The sequence below is a fragment of the Anguilla rostrata genome, chromosome 11 (assembly GCF_018555375.3).
Source record: "Anguilla rostrata isolate EN2019 chromosome 11, ASM1855537v3, whole genome shotgun sequence".
NCBI classification, from domain to species: Eukaryota; Metazoa; Chordata; class Actinopteri; order Anguilliformes; family Anguillidae; genus Anguilla; species Anguilla rostrata.
The window spans coordinates 18,385,111-18,403,531 of record NC_057943.1 but is presented as its reverse complement, the minus strand read 5'-3'; the positions used below and the strand labels follow the sequence as shown (position 1 = coordinate 18,403,531).

Genomic DNA, 18,421 nt, shown 5'->3' with positions numbered 1-18,421 from the left:
TGGTGGGTTTGAGGTAGCAGGTTCCCTAGTAGAACTGTTTTACCCCCTAAAATGCAATTTAAGTGGGCGAGTCATTTTGGACACAGGCTGTGCAGTCTACCACATACATCTTAGACCAATCATCTTCATCTTCAAGCAGAAGTACTTTGGTGTTACTGATGGAAACATTAGTGAGACTGAACGCTGAGCCTACCTTCCACGCATGATATGTTCTGGATCGGTCAATTTGGTAGATTCTCTGTTCCATCAGTCAATCCTGGCATCGGCCGTCAGTCCTATGGGAAGAGCGCACCTTTATGAATTGCAGTAGGCTATTTTAATGTATATAGGATAATATATATCCTTCAAATACTGCAATGTGAAGTAAATTTAGACATGAACACTTTTTCAAGAATATAAAGTCAGTTCTTACTGCTGTCTAACCCCTTTTCTTTACTTCTTGAGCATATTCCGACATGAAAAAATAACCATCTGGAAAAAATAACTGATCGCTCAGTCGTAGCTCATTTTACACCATAAAGCGAAACATCCGATATAGGTTTCAAAACTGAAAGTAGCCTAACTAAGCTTGAATAAAACGGGTTCATGTTGCACACCGCTTCCCGGAATACACTGCCAGCGTACTTTTACGTATGATTTATTGCGTTCGTGCGTTTTCAAATTACTGCAATTTACGTGGAATAATATACGTATTGGTTGTTGTGAATCATAGAACACCCGCACTACATTGGCAGTGGTAGAGTAGTAGGATACACTGGTACAGACTGGATTGTACCAAAAATGACATCCGTACATGTGTAGATCTGGCTGCCACCGAATATTTAATTATGGTTAAAAACCTTTCAATGTACAATATTTCTCATGTTGCAGAGTCATCATAACACTATGCAATTCTATTTAAGGGTTCGGTGTTTGGCTAAATATTTAATCCCTGTCTGATTGGTCTTGAATCTACAAACCCCCCTATTCTTTTCAAAGGATTGGAAACCTTAGTATGTAATAGGAGGTTGCTTGCTTGATAAAATATTAGATTAAAAAGAAGCGTTTTTTATATATAGCTATTTATAGAGACTGAAAATGTCTGTTGCGTTTGCTTCGGCTCGCCCCAGAAGTAAAGGGGAGGTGACACAACAAACTATACAAAAGGTATGCGTTTTTTCCTCCTCCTGATTTTCAATGTGAATGCTTTTTATTATTATTATTGTTATTATTATTATTGTTGTTGTTGTTGTTGTTATTCTGGTCGGGTTGTGGATGTGTCAATTGAGAGAAAGTAAAATTCAGCGATTATGGGTTACTGGCAGACTGTAGAACACGCTAAACAAAGCGTGTGGTATGGCTTTTAGCAGGTGCATTCTCAATAATAATAATAATCAGAATAACAGTGATATCATATCTAGTAGGCAGTAGGCAGTCACATTGTATTTTTTTAAATGTGGAGTTGGCTGTATACTACGCCTTAAATATAGCCTTATATGAAGTAGGGTACTATAAGTATACAGTATGAAATGACAAATTGGAGCTAGCATTTAAGTAGGTCTTTCTTGATGAACGTTAATCATTAAATCTAAAATGTATCTATTCAATACTGAAATTCTAGTCTATTGGTTCGGCAAGTGCCTTTTGGAATTTAAAGAGACTATAATTGACATTTATGCTGTGGAGAATGTTTTTGGCTCCATTGTATCCGTGGCAAAGTGGCTCTGTAGCCTCCTTGTAACGTTATTTGCGCCGTTGAACTGGAACTGCAATAGAGCTTGGTCAAAATGGAAACAATTTTATGCCCCCCACAGAAAATTATTGAGGAGGTAGCTGGCTATAAATCTGGGTCTGCGCATCCCGATGGTCTTCGCTGCGCTGTGTGATAATGGAAGGTGTGTAGCAGTCACTCGGGAGAGACCGTCTGTCTACGAACATCCAGACCTTTGTTCCCCCTGTAGCTAACACGCAGGGAGAGAAAACAAAACAGTGAATTACACACGCATAGGCTGGCTACGATTTTCTCAGGTGTGATTTCACAGCACGCCTTAACATTAATACCGAACCTGCGTGTAACCAAATCTACTGTTTTATTCTTTGTTTTCGTAACAAACAGTTCGATTCTTTGCGGACAATTTAACGATATATTTTTATTTAAAGAAATCAGTGAATGTGACGAATGAATATGACGTGCATATGCTACAGAGATGGAATCAGTCCTCTTTTCAGTTCAGCGCAAAACCTCCTGCTGACCAGTTTATGGGGACTGGGTGAATCAACTGACCCAGATCATTTTGTCTGGAAAGTAGACGAGGCTGACTAGCTCCGTGCAAGTGCAAATAGGGGGAATTCGGGTTTAGATTTGCTAGTTTTTTTCTTGTTCTGTTTTTCAATGGATCACGTCGAAAGGTGGAAGAGGTTATTACTACACGGCAAGAAGGCCTACATTTGTGACAAACCCTGAAACGATGATTTTATATTCGATGATTTTATATTATTTAACGAATATTCTCTCAAAAGATGCTGGATGAAAATCATCATCTGATACAGTGCATTATGGACTATCAGAGCAAAGGGAAAACGGCGGAATGCACTCAGTGAGTACATTTTGGCACAATAGAGAAATAGTTTAATATTCTCGTTCTGCAGTTCTGTAGCTGTGCCTTTGTCATTAGTTTGCATTTCAGCATGGTACAGTAATATAAATATTAATCTTATGTTTCTGCCTTCTAATTGGTTGCTGGTAACCTTTACTAGTTTTCTACATGTATTTTCACAGGTATCAGCAAATATTACACAGAAACCTGGTGTATCTGGCTACAATAGCAGATTCAAATCAAAACATGCAATCATTGTTACCAGCGGTAAGTTAAAATCATGTGTGTGTTTGTGTGTCGGTGTGCGTTTGCAAGTGTGTACGTAAACATCTCAGCATACTCCAGAGCCCTCTTTTGGCCTTTCCTTAGTACTACTTAAGAAAGGGGGTTACAATTTGCTCTTAGCTGGTTTTAAGACCTTAATTACACATGGGTTACCTTTTAGTCAAAGCAAGACTTTTCATCCCTCTGTCAGGGCAATAATGTATTTTACAGCAAATAGCATGTGCTCCAGTTCCTAATGTTAATTTTACACCTGTGTCTGCAAGCTAGACATCTCATATTGTCTTGCTCATTAGTGAGAACCCCACTCTGGTGCAGATGTTTGCTTTTTGCCCAGAGGTGGTTAGATGGCTACCCTGGGGCATACTGTCTTTCACAGTGTCATATATTAGTTGGTGAGTAATACCTAACTGTGGTATCCTCCCCTACCACCTTCCTCCTCCACACCCTCAGCCTCCCACTCAGAACATTAACATGGGCCCAGGGGGGATGGGTCAGAGTGGGAGCAGCCAGTCCCTGCACTCCCAGAGCAATCTGAATGACAGCATGGCCACCGGGCTACCACCCACCTCCCTCATGCAGAGCCAGATGAGCAACGGTGAGCATTCAGCAAGTCTGTCTGCCTGTCCATCCGTGTCCCTTCTTGTCCATGCTCCTGTTTGCCTACCTCCTGGCCTGTCCCATCTGCTCTGTTGTCCATCTTAACTTCCTGCTGATCTGTCCATCCTTCTTTCTATAGTTCTGTCTGTGAGTCTATGATAAGGAAACAAGACAGGACACCAGAGGGAGATGAACAGATTGTCTTTTGTTTGTTACCTCCTTCCAGCTGTTTTTCCATTATTTTCTTCCAGTCCTTTGTTTTTAACTTATTGATGAACTGAATGTGTTCTTTGCACCGGGGTGCTCACTGACTGTGTGAGCATGTATTGTCAGGCCCAAGTCACGCCTCCATGCAGCAATCAGGCCAGACGTCCCTGCCCTCCACGTCCATGAGTATGCCAGTCAGTAGTCATGGCTCGGCCACAGGGTACAGCCACTCGGTGCCATCTTCGCAGGGCATGCAGATGCAGAGCCAGGGCCAGTCCATGGGTAGCTACGCCTCCCGCAGCAACCTCAACATGCAGTCTAACCAAGGTGAGCCAGACGGAGAGCCATGTGACCATCGCACACACATCTCCATTCAGTGGCAGTAGTGTCCACTCAAGTCCTCACTGATCCATTTGTACACATGCTCCCCTTACATGTACTGTAGTGGCACGGTCCATGATGTGTGTGCATCGTAGTGACACAAGTTTTTGAGCTACCAATGACATTTCAGTGGGTGAAATATAGTAGGAAACACTGATACTGTACTTGACATTCCTGTGATAGAATGCATTAATTGTTCACAGTTTAGAAATAACATTGTGCGGTACTCATAAAACTGGATAGCAGCCAATAACAGGGCTTTGTTGTGCAAAATAAGTGCTGTTGCCATTTTTACCTTTTGATCATACAGGTTTAAAGTTGCAAATATGCAGCATTTCTATGCCAGGCTCTCCCTTTTGTCCTCTGTGGTTCTCATTTATGAAAGGCAGTTTCTTTTTTAAACTATCCAAGATTGTTCAGGAGAGCAGTTGTGAGTTATTATTATCAGCCATTATAATATTTGTCAATATCTGAAATTATTCTGAGTTGCACAATGGACATACGGTCAGCTTACATCTCCAGGGTCTTGAACCTAGCTCTGTCTGATTGGAGTTTGCATTTTCTCCCTGTTCACACCAGGTAGCTTTCAGCCACTCTAATTTCCTTCCACATACTGCCAGGGTTATTGGCATCTCTTTATTGTTGTGTTTGTGTGTGTGTGTGTGTGTGTATTTGTGTGTGTGTTGAGGGGACTGGCATCCCTTCTACCATGTGTTCTCGCTTTGCAACTTGTGGCTGCACGTTTTGAATATGTTCTTAATATAAAATAATTCTGTCCTTATAATTTGGCTAGTAAGCATGTGGCACAAAAGCCAGAATGCTATGATAATGCACTTGCCACAAGCAGTCTTTCTCACCAATAATATTCTTGATTGACTGAATTTCCATACCAACTTTTTAAACAAGAATCTGCATTACCTCTGGTTCATTGTATTTAAAAGTATGTTGTATATACGCACAAATCCTGGGCATTCCAAATTAGGAGAAAAGAGGGGTAAATGCTAAGTTTTGGATCTTTTGATACACATAAAAAATTAAGACTGGAGTTGTATTGGCAAACATTATAAAAATAATTACATTTTAGGCTTTCAATTTAGGATAATTTTTTTGTAGTTGGTATTGTTGCAAGATTTATTTTGCTAATACTTATCTAGACACTGATGCTAGGTCTAACAGACCAAACAAAGGCAACATAAGAAGGCGTATTGAGGACTTGCCAAGTGCATTACAGGGCACTTGCTTTTAAAATATTTTGATTGCATTCTAGTTTATTTTCTGTTTCCTTGTATGTAAGTACTTTTCCTTGATAGTCACAAACTGAACATTGAAATCTTTACTCTCTAAAAACGATAAACACATGCAGTTCATCAGCCTGAAGCCACTCCCCCTCCTTGGGATGATGTTAATTTCCTGGATGTAGCCCCTTCCATTAGTGTGTTTAACTCTATCTCTCTGCATTGGCCCCTGGCTTGCCAGTCCTAACGGGCGCCTGACCTTTCTTGTTCTGTTCAGACCCCTTGCTTTTGTTCTTTTAAGCTGAATTCAGGTTTTTTCTTTTGCTCTCATTCCTACCCTTAGCCCTTTTTTTATAATGTGCTCGTTTCTTTTAATGTGCATTATTTCCCACAATCCTTCCAGTCACAATGATGCACCAGCAAGCTGCGACGTCTCATTACTCCTCAGCTCAAGCGGGGAGCCAGCACTATCAGGGGCAGCAGTCCATGGGGATGCTGGGACAGGGTAACCAAGGCAACAGCATGATGGCACAGAGACCCATGGGATCCTACCGTCCCTCACAGCAAGGTAAGGGATGGGTTCAACCTATGAGCTTTCGGTGTACGCTAAGCCTGCTCGCCAAGCTGTAACCTAGAAGAAGCGTGACTAGATTAATATGCAATAGACATCCTCACAAGGAGGGCTTATTGAAAGCTTATTGTTGCCTGAGGTGATGGTATTACCACCTAAAATCCAACTCGGGTGCACAGTTGGCCTTGCTGATGATGCAGGAATATAGTTGTTCATAAAAATGAACAGAATTTAATGTGGGTAATGCAATATAACTACAGGTAGGCAGGACAAGAAATATTGTTAAGCTGTGGTGCAGTATTGAGCAAATCCTCTTGTAGCTAGATCGTTTTCAGACCTTTTGACAAGGTACAGTATGGCATAAGTGCTGGTAGTATTGAAAAGCACGTTGTGCATTCGTTTTGCAATGGGTGTTTATCAGGCAAGATGGGAAACATATCCAGCCTTAGTTGGTACCTCTAATGGCAATACAGTACAGCAGAGTAACAAGGCCATTGTGTGGTCTGCCTGTGACTTTAAGAGGCCAGTTAAGATTTATTGTAGCTGTCACTTCTGGTTCCAGTCTCTGTAAATCACCACTCAGAGCTTTGTCAGCGGGCACCCAAAAATAGTCCCCAATGTGCCGCTGTGTGTTCAGCGTGGACCTGGACATTGTACACGGTTGAGCTACTTGTACATCTGACCCTAGAAGTTTGGGATTTTCTCAGGTGCATAGTGTCTGCTCCCCATCATGCACACCTTACTGGGACCTGCAGGGTTCACATTATCATGAGAGCTCATTCCCTCACTTGGATCTCGCCCCCAAGCCCCCCCCCCCCTTACCCCTCCAACTGTGAACCTGATTAGTCTCTTGGTTGTCATTAATTCAGATCACTTGGTTCTGAATTAACTTTGCATATTGCATCTGTATATGCCTTATGGCTTTCTGTGTGTTGTTCCGCTGTATGTAGTGCCTATTTCTGACGGAAATCCTGTCTGCGGATATACTGTATGAGCATGAAAGTGAATAGTGCAATGTGTCAATTGAATGTACTGCAGTATGCTCAAGAAGAGTAGGCATCAAATTACAGCCTGAAGAAATAATTAATTATTTCACCATCACTGATGGATTGTTGTGTGTCTGGTGGTTTCAATCAGTCAGTCAATCAACCTTTATTTAATTCTTGGAAGACACATTGAGGGAACGAGCCCTAATTTACAATGGTGTCAAGATTAAAATGACAATAATAAAAAGACTAAAAGACTGAAATCTTGGTTACCACTGAATTAGGCCTATATTTTTGCATGCTTTGTGCATTTATATAAAAATAAAAATGTGCTGGGGAAAGCAGTTTATCCTCTACCACAATGATTTGAAGGAAACAAATAGCATCTGAAGTTTCTGCACACCATCCCCAAAGATTAATGTTCTCTCTCTCTCTCTCTCTCTCTCTCTCTCTCTCTCTCATTGTCTTTTTAAAATTTGCATTTGTTTATGGGTTTTTCTAACTCACCACTTCATTTCATTTTCATACAATTGTATATACAGTAGATTATTTGGTACACAGTATTAGAAATTAGTGAAGCATTTAAATTTGGAAAGAATATTTATCTCTTGCCCAGTCGCAGTAGATTACAACAAATATTCAGTGTAGGCTTAGCTTCATTTCATTGGTTGTGGCCATATTAGATCTCTAACTTGAATGGATTTAAACCATTATATGATCCCCATTCACCAATGGGTAATCTTTACACTAGGGATTTGTAGACTCTGCCCCTGCCCCATCTCCTTGTCCAACAGTTAGCAGTATGCACAATGGGATATTGGTGAAATCAGCCGATTAACCAACCCTGGTGTCGCCTGTCTTGCAGGATCAGCACCGCAGTACATGGGACAAGACGAGTTCTACGGCGAGCAGTATGGACACAGTCAGAGCTCCAGCGAGCCAATTAACCAGCAGTATTACCCTGATGGTAATAATCACAGTCTTCATCCTAAACACACATCCCACACCCTCCTTCCCCAGTGTCATCTCAAACCATGTTGTTTTAGTACCTCCAAACTCCCATTCTTTTTCAAGTGGGTTTATGTAGTCAGTTTTGCAGTTCTCCTTTGACTGTATATTCTGGTGTGCTGAAATTTCAGATCTGGTTGCTGTTTCTGCATATCTTGCGGCATGCAATGGCGTGGGGTGCAGTTTGTGAATGAAACACTGACTCTGTGCTTTGTACTCCCCTATGTGTGCGTATACAGTTAATGCTGCAGAATTATTTCAAGGGTAGATCTAAGGGGTTATTTTTGTCTGTATGTCTCCCTACAGGTCATGGGGATTACTCCTACCAACAGTCCTCTTACAGTGAGCAGAGCTATGAAAGGTCCTTTGAGGAGTCTTCACAGCATTACTACGAAGGAGGTACATGTGTTTGCTTGTCCCACGGCTACATTGGACTCAGCTTTAGGTGTATGTAGTCAAGAAGTGATTGTTTTGCTGCGATCCATCCATTACGTGGCAGTCATGCTTTCCCATTGGCTGACAGGCCATAAAGTGAATGGTGCTTGTGCGCTCTGTGCCCACAGGGAATTCACAGTACAGCCAACAGCAGAGCTCTTATCAGCAGGGCTCCAGCCAGCAGCAGCCCTTCAGCCAGCAGCAGTACCCAGCCCAGCAGAACTACAGCGGGCAACAGCAAGCCTACGGTAAGGGGAGAGCCCAGAGTCCTGCCCAGCAGTGATCTCCCAGTGAAGTTCACATATGAGATTCACATCTGAGGTTGTCTGTGGTCTTCAGTGACTTTCATTCACTGATAGAAAGTCACTTATTCTCTTTTGGTGGCTATAATGATAAGTTCAGATCATAAACACAATTTTTCATCCGGTATGTAGCCAGGGCACTATTCTGTTGGTGAATGTTTGCTCCTGAAATTCTGGCTTGAAGGCTGCAACCTGCATAGAATTTACTGCCTGATGTTACTAATGTATGAGAACAGAGAAGAGCACAGCTATACCACTGTCAGTACAGTATGTGCAAATTGCACAGATCTTTTTTTTGTACACAGAGAAACCAACCAATATGTCCAATAGCATACTGCAAAGTATATTTATATATGTGAAGTTATTGTTTAATTATTATGTATTAAATCACACATAAATCTCAATAGTTTGCTCCCTTTTTCACATACAGGATTAATTTCTCTGTATTGTACTGTATCTGTAAGTTAGTAAGGTTTGCTTTGTTGATTGTCTATGAAAAAAGCCAGGATAGTGACTTGAGCAATTGCTTTGGAATTTGCTGTGTTTTCTGGATGTGGTATACCGTGAATAGTTTGAGTGTGTTTATTAGGCTAGCTGACTTTACTAACTGTAGATGAACTTAATACACTCAAAGCCTATCTATTATCTATTATCATTCTCTTTGGTCCATCTATACTTTGTATTCGTAATGAAACTTGTAGACTTAATTTTGTAAGTGTCTGATGAGTGCCTAATGTACTGTGAATGTGTCTGCTCTCTCACAGGGCCAACCCAGGGAGCTTCGTCCCAGTACTCTGGCTACCAGCAGGGTCAGGGCCAGCAGTACAGCTCCTACCGCTCATCACAGGCTGCTGCCGGTGGCCAGACACAGAGGCCCTACACATACGAGCAGGTACACACCACTGTCATTTACTAAAGCCTTGTCAACACTAAAGTACTCATAACTGATATTAATAATAATAATAATAATTATTATTATTATTATTTTTTTTTTTTTTTAACTGAGTACATCGTACATTCATACACACACACACACACACTTACACACATATACACACACATATGTATACATGCATACAAGGGTTTCAATCTTAACACGTCCATTTTACATGTTTTTGCCATCAATTTTTATGTAATCAACAATTGATGATAATTACAAATTAATCGATAAGAAAATTTTTTACTAAGCTTGCGTATGTTTTTGTGATTTGAATAGCTAGCAAACTCAACAAATATGTCCTGTGATGAATGAATGCTGAAGACAACCAGTAAGAATTTGAAGAGTTTGAATGGGTTAACGTTTACAAATCTGATATTTTTATTTCACATGCCATATGTAGAAGCAGATGTGGACAATTTATAAATTCATGTATATATGGGTATAATGGAATATAAATTTGTACATTTGTACTATTTGTATACAACATGGTGTTGTCACACTTATTACATCCTTTATCTTTTATTTTATGTGCTAGCATTGTACTACATTTAATAATTTAACAGGTCCGATTTGTGTGCAGTTTTGTAGTTCATGTTAAGTACGGAATGACTTTCTGTGTGCTGATACACATGCACTGCTAAACTTGCCCTTTTGTCATCTATAGGGTCAGTATGGAAACTACCAGCAATAAGGTGCTAGAAGTCGATGACTGTTGGGCATATCGAAGAGTAAACAGTTTTGTGTACACTGCTTGATAGCTCTTTTCTTTGTTTTATTTGCGCTAAACAGTTGGAAAGTAGGGTAGCCCATATGAAATCCACTGATCTTTCATTCACTGTTTGACTGTGTGAATCTGATTAAAAGCCGGTTCAGAGTTGTCTTTTTATGTCTCTTGAGATGAAAGAAAGCACAAGGGAAATGTTGTGTGCATACATGTTTTCAGTTCTTCTTGTAACAGAGAAACAAATATGCTAATTTGTTTATGAAGTCATTAGGAGCAGTTTATTATATCCTGAATTTAAAAAAAAAAAACTGTCAACAATGGAATAAGTCACAGTATCGAAGTAAAAAGAAAGATGTGGGAGCTTCTTTGAGTTTAAATAATCATATGACATTATTTGTTTATTGTATATTGTTTTTTAATCTTCGCTGCTGGTGTTGTACCGTGTATTGCTGCCACTCTCTGACAAGTCTCACTTTTCATCAATGATCACTGCTATGGCCAACAGCCTCAAATTGTGTAATTCGTTTAATCCACATTGAATGCTATGGCACACTTTGTTGTTGGTGGTGCTGTTGACTCTTGATCTTGTTACATGCATGTGCATAGCCATAGCACGTGTGTAGCAAGGCTTCAGGTACTCTAGTCAAATGTACCACTTGTCTTGTTCAACAGGCACCACTAACATTACATGTGGTTATCTCCTACCTTATTCTGTGAGTTCTTTGCTTGCTCAGTAGCTCATAGAATTCATATCATCCTCTTAGTGTGTAGGGTGGAATCTCTCAGACAAGTGTGCCAGATTTATGTTTATTTGTCTTAAATCTATTTTTATTTAGGTGGGGTTGTTTTCTTTAGATCACATTATAATGCATCCACAGAATAAATATGGTATTTTATTTTTTATTTACCTTTTTACATATTTTATATATTTATATTAATTTATTTAATCTGTGGATTGTTCTGTTTGCTTTAAAGATTATTTTAATATATTTTGTACAAAAATATCATTGCCCTTTCTGTTGCAATATGATATTATTATTCTCTAATTCTCCATTTGAAATGCTAACATTATTTATAGAACGTGACTTCAAAACTACCAAAGGAACGTTTTAGGTCTGTAGGTCTACATACTGGATGTTCTAACATTTCTTTGTAAATATCTTACCTTTACCTGTATCACCAAGTGCAATACATTCAGTCACAATAATGGATATGGAAATGCATGTACGTGTGATTTTCGGATTTCTATGCTCTCGTATCCTGTTCTCTTTAGGTGGGACACATGGAGCAGATTTTACATGGGCTTTTATATTTTATTTCTGGCTTTATCATGCTCCGTTGTAGTTTACAGTAGCATTTTTGGCATATTGACATTTAGACTGGCATATTTAATATGTATTATTTCAAAAGTTTGAAATCACAAAAATACCAGTAGGTATTAATAGAAGTATTTTGGAAAGTTAAGGATGGTGCTGTTCCATGTGTTTGATTAAGAAAGATAAAATAACTTTATTTGGTGCCCAGCAGATTCACTGGTTTAAAAGTATTAATATTTAGCCAGTGAAACTCATGAAAGGGTTAGACCAGGCCATGCTGTGCTTGCCCCCATGTGGGTATGCTTTTATAGAATGTGTATTTTTCAGACTGATGTGTATTGCTTCTCTGTATGTACAGTATATGTGTGTGCGTGTGTGTTTGTGTGTGGGTATGTTCATATGGCATTTCAGTTTGATATACTTTTACTAAAAGTATTTTATTTGAAGTATAATATGGTTGGTTTGTTCAGTGTCCTCGCTGAAAGCATGTACTGTCAGGTATAAGGGAGTGTACAGGTGGGAGCTTCATTGTTTGGTAGATGTTAAGACATATTCAAAACAAAGGTTCCACAAACGCATTTGCCTTATTGTTTCTATGACACTGTACAGTATGAAGTTTTTTGTGATTGTTTTGTATAAATCAAAGTAGCATAACTACCAGTATTGCAAAACTGGTAACTGTAGGCGATATGAATTATATCAGCTGTGATAATGACCGTAATAATGCCATAATAATGCAAATCAGGTGCTGAAATTATCTGAACTACAAAAGAGACAGCACAATTCATTACCATTTTGATGTTACAAAAGGAGTTTGAAATAGCATTGATGTACTTGGCTGTTAGACAGCTTTATTATGTTACACAACTGTTCTGTGACAATCGTAGACTTCTTTCTCTACACTACATCGTGTCAATTAGAATTGATTTGGTTTCTGTGAATTGGGTATATTATCTGTATTCTGTTTAAAATTTGGTTATAGTGTAAAAAAAATCACTGTAAACCATTTGGTGTGTGTGTGTGTGTGTGTCTGTGTGCGTGTGAATGATAAAGAGCGACTGCTGTAAATCATTGACCAAATATGAATGTTTCATTTGCAAGTAACCTGTACTGCATTGCTTGTTCTATATTGTTTATTATTTTTGGTTACTGTTTAATATGAGAAATAAAGTTTCGCATTTTATGTGTGTCTTCATATGTGCAAATCTCCAAATTATGTGAATGTGTGTACTGCACTCACAAGAAGAAAGTTTCATGGTTTGGTATTAAGGCCTTTCAGACAGAGACAAGTCAGAACAGCAAAGCCATCCATCTCACCAAGAGGATACCTAAGACACTGAAGGATGGAGAATGCATTATATAGCCTAGTTCTACCAGTAGCTATCGCAATCTCATGTCACATCCAGCCAGGTAAGATCACACGCTGGCTTGAAACAAAAAATGATTTTTGTTTTGTATTCCATTTGAGAAAATACATTTATGGAAGAACAAATTGCACTAAACCAGTTTAATCATTACAATCAGAATGCAGAAATACAAACATTTCCCAGTAACTGCACACATTCAACTGTTAACAGTACTGCACAGAAATTTACATTCCAGACTGAAAATTTGCTGAACATACCAATCAACTGAAAGGATTCACCAAAACAGATGACACATCTCACAGACTCTGAATTTCACATAGGCCTACTGCACTTCACGTTTCAATTTTAGGATATGAAAAAAGGCTGAATTGTAAATAAATAAAATGCATTTTAACATTCAAAACTGAATATACTTCTTAATCTTAATCTGGTTATACCACGTGTCCAGTTTATGGTTATACTGGTGAAAATGAATAAATAAACGAATATGCACTATTTTCGCTCGCCGATGAAGCCGTTATAGTTTCGTAAATACATGTTTCGGCGTAGCGAATTTGGCCATCACTGCTCCCCGTAGTTTCATTACTTTCCACAGTCTTTGATTTCAATACTCACGGACTCCGGTAAATCGTAGTAGCTACATTTTTAAAGCAGTGTTAGATGTATTTGTGTACATGTATAGACACGCGAATGCCTAGTTAACTTCCTCGTATATAGGTAGTTAAAGATAGTTGGATAGCATCACTGACCGGGGCCAGCATGTTTCATGCAAGACCCATGCGAGTTGAGGCTAGCAGGCTGTTAGCGTGATATCCAATAATGATATCAACTTATTATTCGTTGCGAGAAACATATAGTTAACAAGTTATCGAGCAATCCATAGATCGATATATACTAGCTCTCGAAATGTCCCATGTCTGTGTGACAGGACGCGGAAGGCGTCCGTTTCCGACAATTTAGTAAGCTGTGCAGTAGTATACTAGTAGTAGCTAGCTAACTACCTTGCTAATTTAGGTTGCCAGCCAAAGCATTGCTTTCCTTGGCTAGCTAGTCGGCTAAGTTTATTGCTATAACGTTACTTTGGAATGGAACTGTTTCCCCGCCAGGTTATTCTGTAGCTCCAAGCCAATGACGACATTGAAACTGTACACAAGTTACCTAGCTAGGTACCACTGCCAAGCTTATTTACCTTAGTTAAGTCACTACTCATACGACATACTTTCTAATTTGCTTGGGATTACTTGAATTTACTCGTTCACAATGTTGAACTCACCGAACTGCATACGAAAATTGATTGTACAAGGAATGAAGCGGATGGTGTGGTCCGTGGCTGACAGGAGACGAATACACGTCAAGTCATTCGTGTCCGACGGTCACAAAACGCTGTGGACAATCTTAGGGAATGGGAGCTATTTCTCCACAAATTCCTCGCTCTGCGCCAAGACTCGGGGAATTCAGAAGAAGAGAGACCTTTCAGAGAAGAAACTGGTAAGGGCAATAGTGCTGCAAATAATAGTATTTATTTATTTATTCGCATATGTTGCTATGTAAACAGCTTTCATATATATATATATATATATATATATATATATAATGCAGTGCGTAAATATCTGTGTGTATCTGCTCTCCAGCACTTTGCATTTGAAATGAAACCATGAATAGAGACTAAAGTGCAGACCGAATTTTACATCCATATCGGGTGAACCGAGTAGGAATTGCTGTCTTTTTTATACACTGTTCCCTCATTTTAGCAAACTTAAATAAGTTAACTTTTGCCTTTCTCCCTCAGACTCGCTACTTTGTTGATCACCGCACAGTGAAGCTGGTGGCTGGCACTGGTGGCAAGGGTGCTTGTACTTTCCACAGTGAACCCAGGAAAGAATGGGGAGGGCCAGATGGAGGGAATGGAGGTGATGGAGGAAGCATTATTATAAAAGGTACTCTTTATACATTATATTAGTATGTAGTGCAGGTAAGTGACAGTTCTTCATTTAAGTTTGTGGATGAGCGTTATTACTGAAAAGAAATTGCGTATTTTCAAAACACATTATTGTAATTATTTGTTAGATTTCTGTGCATTTTACAAAAGAATTTGGATTAGAGATAACCACAGTGGTTGATTTCATGAGTGCAAAAATGTTGCGTAAAAAATTATGCTGTGTAAATATATTTTGAGCAGCTGTCCATAGCCTAGCCTATATCATTTTACCTACCAATTTTTTTGTGAAATGACCTGATGAAAGTTTATCCAAAGATGTGTGTTGTGTTGTAATGAGAATTAAATTTCTGGGCATTTGCCACGTTGTGTGTTCAGGGGGTTCCATTAGATGTGACTTTTGTTCTGAATGTGCCAAATTGAATATATTTTTGGGAATTCATCTGTATATTATTGGACAAATTTTGTTGTGAGCAAGGAAAATTAAAATGATGACTTTGGTGCATGGTCGTGTAATGAAGATGGAAAATGTGGAGGCTGTGGAGTCTGCCAACTGGATGTTAAACTACACATTTTATGGAGGACACGATTTCCTTTTGCACATGCTTTCTGTGCCACCTCATATTTTCAGTTGACCAGCAAGTGAAATCGCTGTCATTGCTCACCCCGGTTTACCGTGGGGAAGATGGAGAACGGGGGGGGAGCAAAAACTGCTACGGCCGCAACGCAGCCACTACCTACATTCGAGTGAGTGTCCATGTTTCCTTTCCATCGCCCTCTCGACGCTTTAAAGTCGACAAGGGCTTGAATCACAGCAAGGGCTGTGTTTCGTGTCGCCCACCGCAGGTACCTGTTGGTACAGTCCTTAAGGAGAATGGGAAAACTGTTGCCGAGCTGACACGTCACAACCAGGAGTATGTCGCCGTGTACGGTGGAGCTGGGGGCAAGGGGAACCGTTTTTTCCTCTCCAATGAGAACCGTGCACCAGTGCAGACCAGCCCCGCGGAAGAAGGCCAGCAGCGGGTTTTACACCTGGAGCTGCGTACCATGGCACATGCCGGACTGGTGAGAGAGACGGGAACAGCCGAGTAACAATTCTTACTGCAATTCACATGTGGTTAAGGTGCACATTCTCAGCTTTTATTTAAGGGTATTTTTTAAAATACATTTTGGTTCCATTGTGTTGAAATTACAGACCTTATTATGCGTAGTCCCCCTTTCCAGGGCACCATAATGTTTGGAACAAATGGCTTCACGGGGGTTTCTGTTTAGTCAGGTGTGGTCAATTGCTGCCTTAGTGCAGGTATAAGAGCTTTCAGTATCTAGTCTTGATTCTAGGCTTTTGATTGCCTTTCTGTTATTGGCATTTGTCAACATGAGGATCAGATTTGTGCCAGTGAAAGTCAAGAAACGAAGAATTTTCACCATAATAAAAAAAGAAAACCCCAAACACCTGTCCAACAGATCAGAAGCACTGTTCAAAAGGCAAACATGGATGTGTCACTGTCTACTGTCTGCAGAAGACGTCATGAACAGAACTACAGAGGCTGCACTGCAAGATGCAAATCACTAGTTAACCATGGAAACAGGATGGTAAGGTTACAGTTTGCTAAGAAGTACCTAAAAGAGACTGCAGATTTCTGGAAACGGGTCATGTGGATAAATGAGATCGAGATAATATCATTTCATATCAAATGAGACCATTTATCAGAGTGATGGCAATAGCAAAGTGTGGAGGCCAAAAGGGACTGTCCAAAATCCAAAGCACCCCCCCCCCCCACCTTATCTGTGAAACATGGTGGTGGGTGTGTTATGGTTTGGGCATGTATGGCTGCCACAGGTACTGCTCACTTGTCTTCATTTGTGATGTAACTGCTGATTGTAGCAGCTGAAAGAACAGAATAATCTGAACTGCTCAAGTTCAACTAAAGGCCTCCAAACCCATTTGATGGCACTTCATCCTACAGAAAGATACTGATCTCAAACATACAAGGGGTTTTTCAAAACCGAACTGGATAATTCTTGACTGGCAAAATAATTCATTCAATCTGAATCCGACTGAACATTAAATTCATATGCTGGAGAGAAAAGGCAAATAGCACCTGAAGCAAGCAGGGACTGAAGGCTGCAGTACAGGTCTGGCAGAGCCCCGCCAGAGAAGATACTCAGCACCTGATGATGTCTGTGGGTCACAGATGAGCAGTCATTGCATGTTACGGAAATGCAACAAAGCACTAATCATTACTACTTTTCTTTGCATAACATTAATGTCTCAAACATTACGATTCCCTGAAATGCGGTGGGGGGCTATGTATAAAAAGTGCTGTAATTTCTACATAGTGAAAGCTCATAATGTGCAATTTAACCACATGTGAATTGTTTTATTACAAATCTAAAATTGTGGGGTATAGAGCCAAATCAAGAAATTGTATAATTTGACTTTGATATCAGGAAGAACGCTGCTAATAGAGCTTACATTTAATTTCATAGTAACCATAGATTTTTTTAATATGCTCATTGCGTTATGTGCTTGTTGTTCTACAGGTAGGATTTCCGAATGCAGGAAAATCTTCACTGTTACGAGCCATTTCAAATGCAAAACCAGCTGTGGCAGCTTATCCCTTCACCACACTTAACCCCCACGTCGGCGTTGTGCAATACCAGGACTATGTGCAAGTGGCAGGTGTGAGAATAAGACTTTAGATACTTCAGAAACAGCAATAATCTTTGCAATAATCAGGTTTTTGCTTTAACATTTCATTAACAAATGAAAGTTATTTCAGTCTCTGCTTTAGGTTAGCTCTTCAATTTAGTAAATCTATTGGCTAGCTGATCCCTGACTATTTAAAGCTGAGCAAGATATTTTTTTTAACGAGTGCTCATTATGGTTTTTGCCCTTGTTGCTGTTTTGATTCCCATTAACCTGTCTCCATGGCGACAGTGGCTGACATCCCAGGGATCATCAGGGGAGCGCACATGAACCGCGGCCTGGGGGTCTCCTTCCTGCGGCACATCGAGCGCTGCCGCTTCCTGCTGTTTGTGCTGGACCTGTCGGCCCCGGAGCCCTGGGTCCAGCTGCAGGACCTGCGCTTTGAGCTGGAGCAGTACCAGCCAGAGCTGTCCCGGCGGCCGCAGGCCATCGTGGCCAACAAGATGGACCTCCCCGAGGCCCGGGACAACCTGGCCGCCCTCAGGGGTCACGTGACTCAGCGGGTCATCCCCGTGTCGGCGCTCACTGGACAGAACGTGGAAGAGCTCATCCTGCACCTGCGGTGGTTGTATGACGGACACCCACACGCAGAGGAGGGGGGAACTTCAGAAGGGTAGCTGTGAGAGGAGAAGGAAGCGCCTGCCCATTTGGACCCCTCCCTCCTGCTTGGGGCTATATATTATTATAAATTATTTGTGAAACTGAAATGGACAATGCATTCTAAGCTAATATAATTTAAAATAAATTTAGTACACATCTGGTGATTTGTATTTATATACAGTTGTCTGGTCAGTCACACACTTTTTTGTGTATGAATAAACGTGTACACTGTGCAGGTGTCGTAC

At 40.2% G+C, this 18,421-nt stretch overlaps 3 protein-coding genes across 6 annotated transcripts in view; 2 read left to right on the top strand and 1 right to left on the bottom strand.

Annotated features, from left to right (window-relative positions):
* The window catches only part of LOC135234183 (transcription initiation factor TFIID subunit 4-like), a 29,488-nt gene extending 28,867 nt beyond the window's left edge, over positions 1-621 (bottom strand). Inside the window, exons 1-2 of the mRNA XM_064298510.1 lie at positions 413-621; positions 194-275 (exon numbers count right to left, since the gene is read on the bottom strand). The gene's annotated coding sequence lies outside the window, so the exon portion shown is untranslated. The remainder of the gene's footprint in view (positions 1-193; positions 276-412) is intronic.
* A 167-nt stretch (positions 622-788) lies between these two features.
* Positions 789-12,758, top strand: LOC135234184 (calcium-responsive transactivator-like). 4 transcript variants are annotated; one of them, XM_064298513.1, is made up of 12 exons: positions 790-1,146; positions 1,794-1,874; positions 2,500-2,576; positions 2,759-2,843; positions 3,312-3,456; positions 3,792-3,992; positions 5,685-5,849; positions 7,704-7,805; positions 8,153-8,245; positions 8,410-8,529; positions 9,348-9,475; positions 10,188-12,758. In XM_064298513.1, exons 3-12 carry the CDS (start codon positions 2,500-2,502, stop codon positions 10,212-10,214), a joined length of 1,143 nt encoding a protein of 380 aa, XP_064154583.1. In that variant the 5' UTR covers positions 790-1,146; positions 1,794-1,874; the 3' UTR covers positions 10,215-12,758. The 4 variants fall into 4 exon arrangements, with proteins under 4 accessions (XP_064154582.1, XP_064154584.1, XP_064154583.1 ...); XM_064298512.1 differs by lacking the exon at positions 1,794-1,874 and having other exon boundaries at positions 789-1,146; positions 5,730-5,849; XM_064298511.1 differs by lacking the exon at positions 1,794-1,874.
* Positions 12,759-13,500: 742 nt separating this feature from the next.
* On the top strand, positions 13,501-18,409 carry mtg2 (mitochondrial ribosome-associated GTPase 2). The gene is made up of 6 exons (XM_064298506.1): positions 13,501-14,418; positions 14,720-14,867; positions 15,498-15,613; positions 15,713-15,931; positions 17,411-17,549; positions 17,808-18,409. The coding sequence occupies exons 1-6, from the start codon at positions 14,191-14,193 to the stop codon at positions 18,191-18,193; spliced, it is 1,236 nt and encodes a 411-aa protein (XP_064154576.1). The 5' UTR covers positions 13,501-14,190; the 3' UTR covers positions 18,194-18,409.
* The last annotated feature ends 12 nt before the right edge of the window (positions 18,410-18,421 follow it).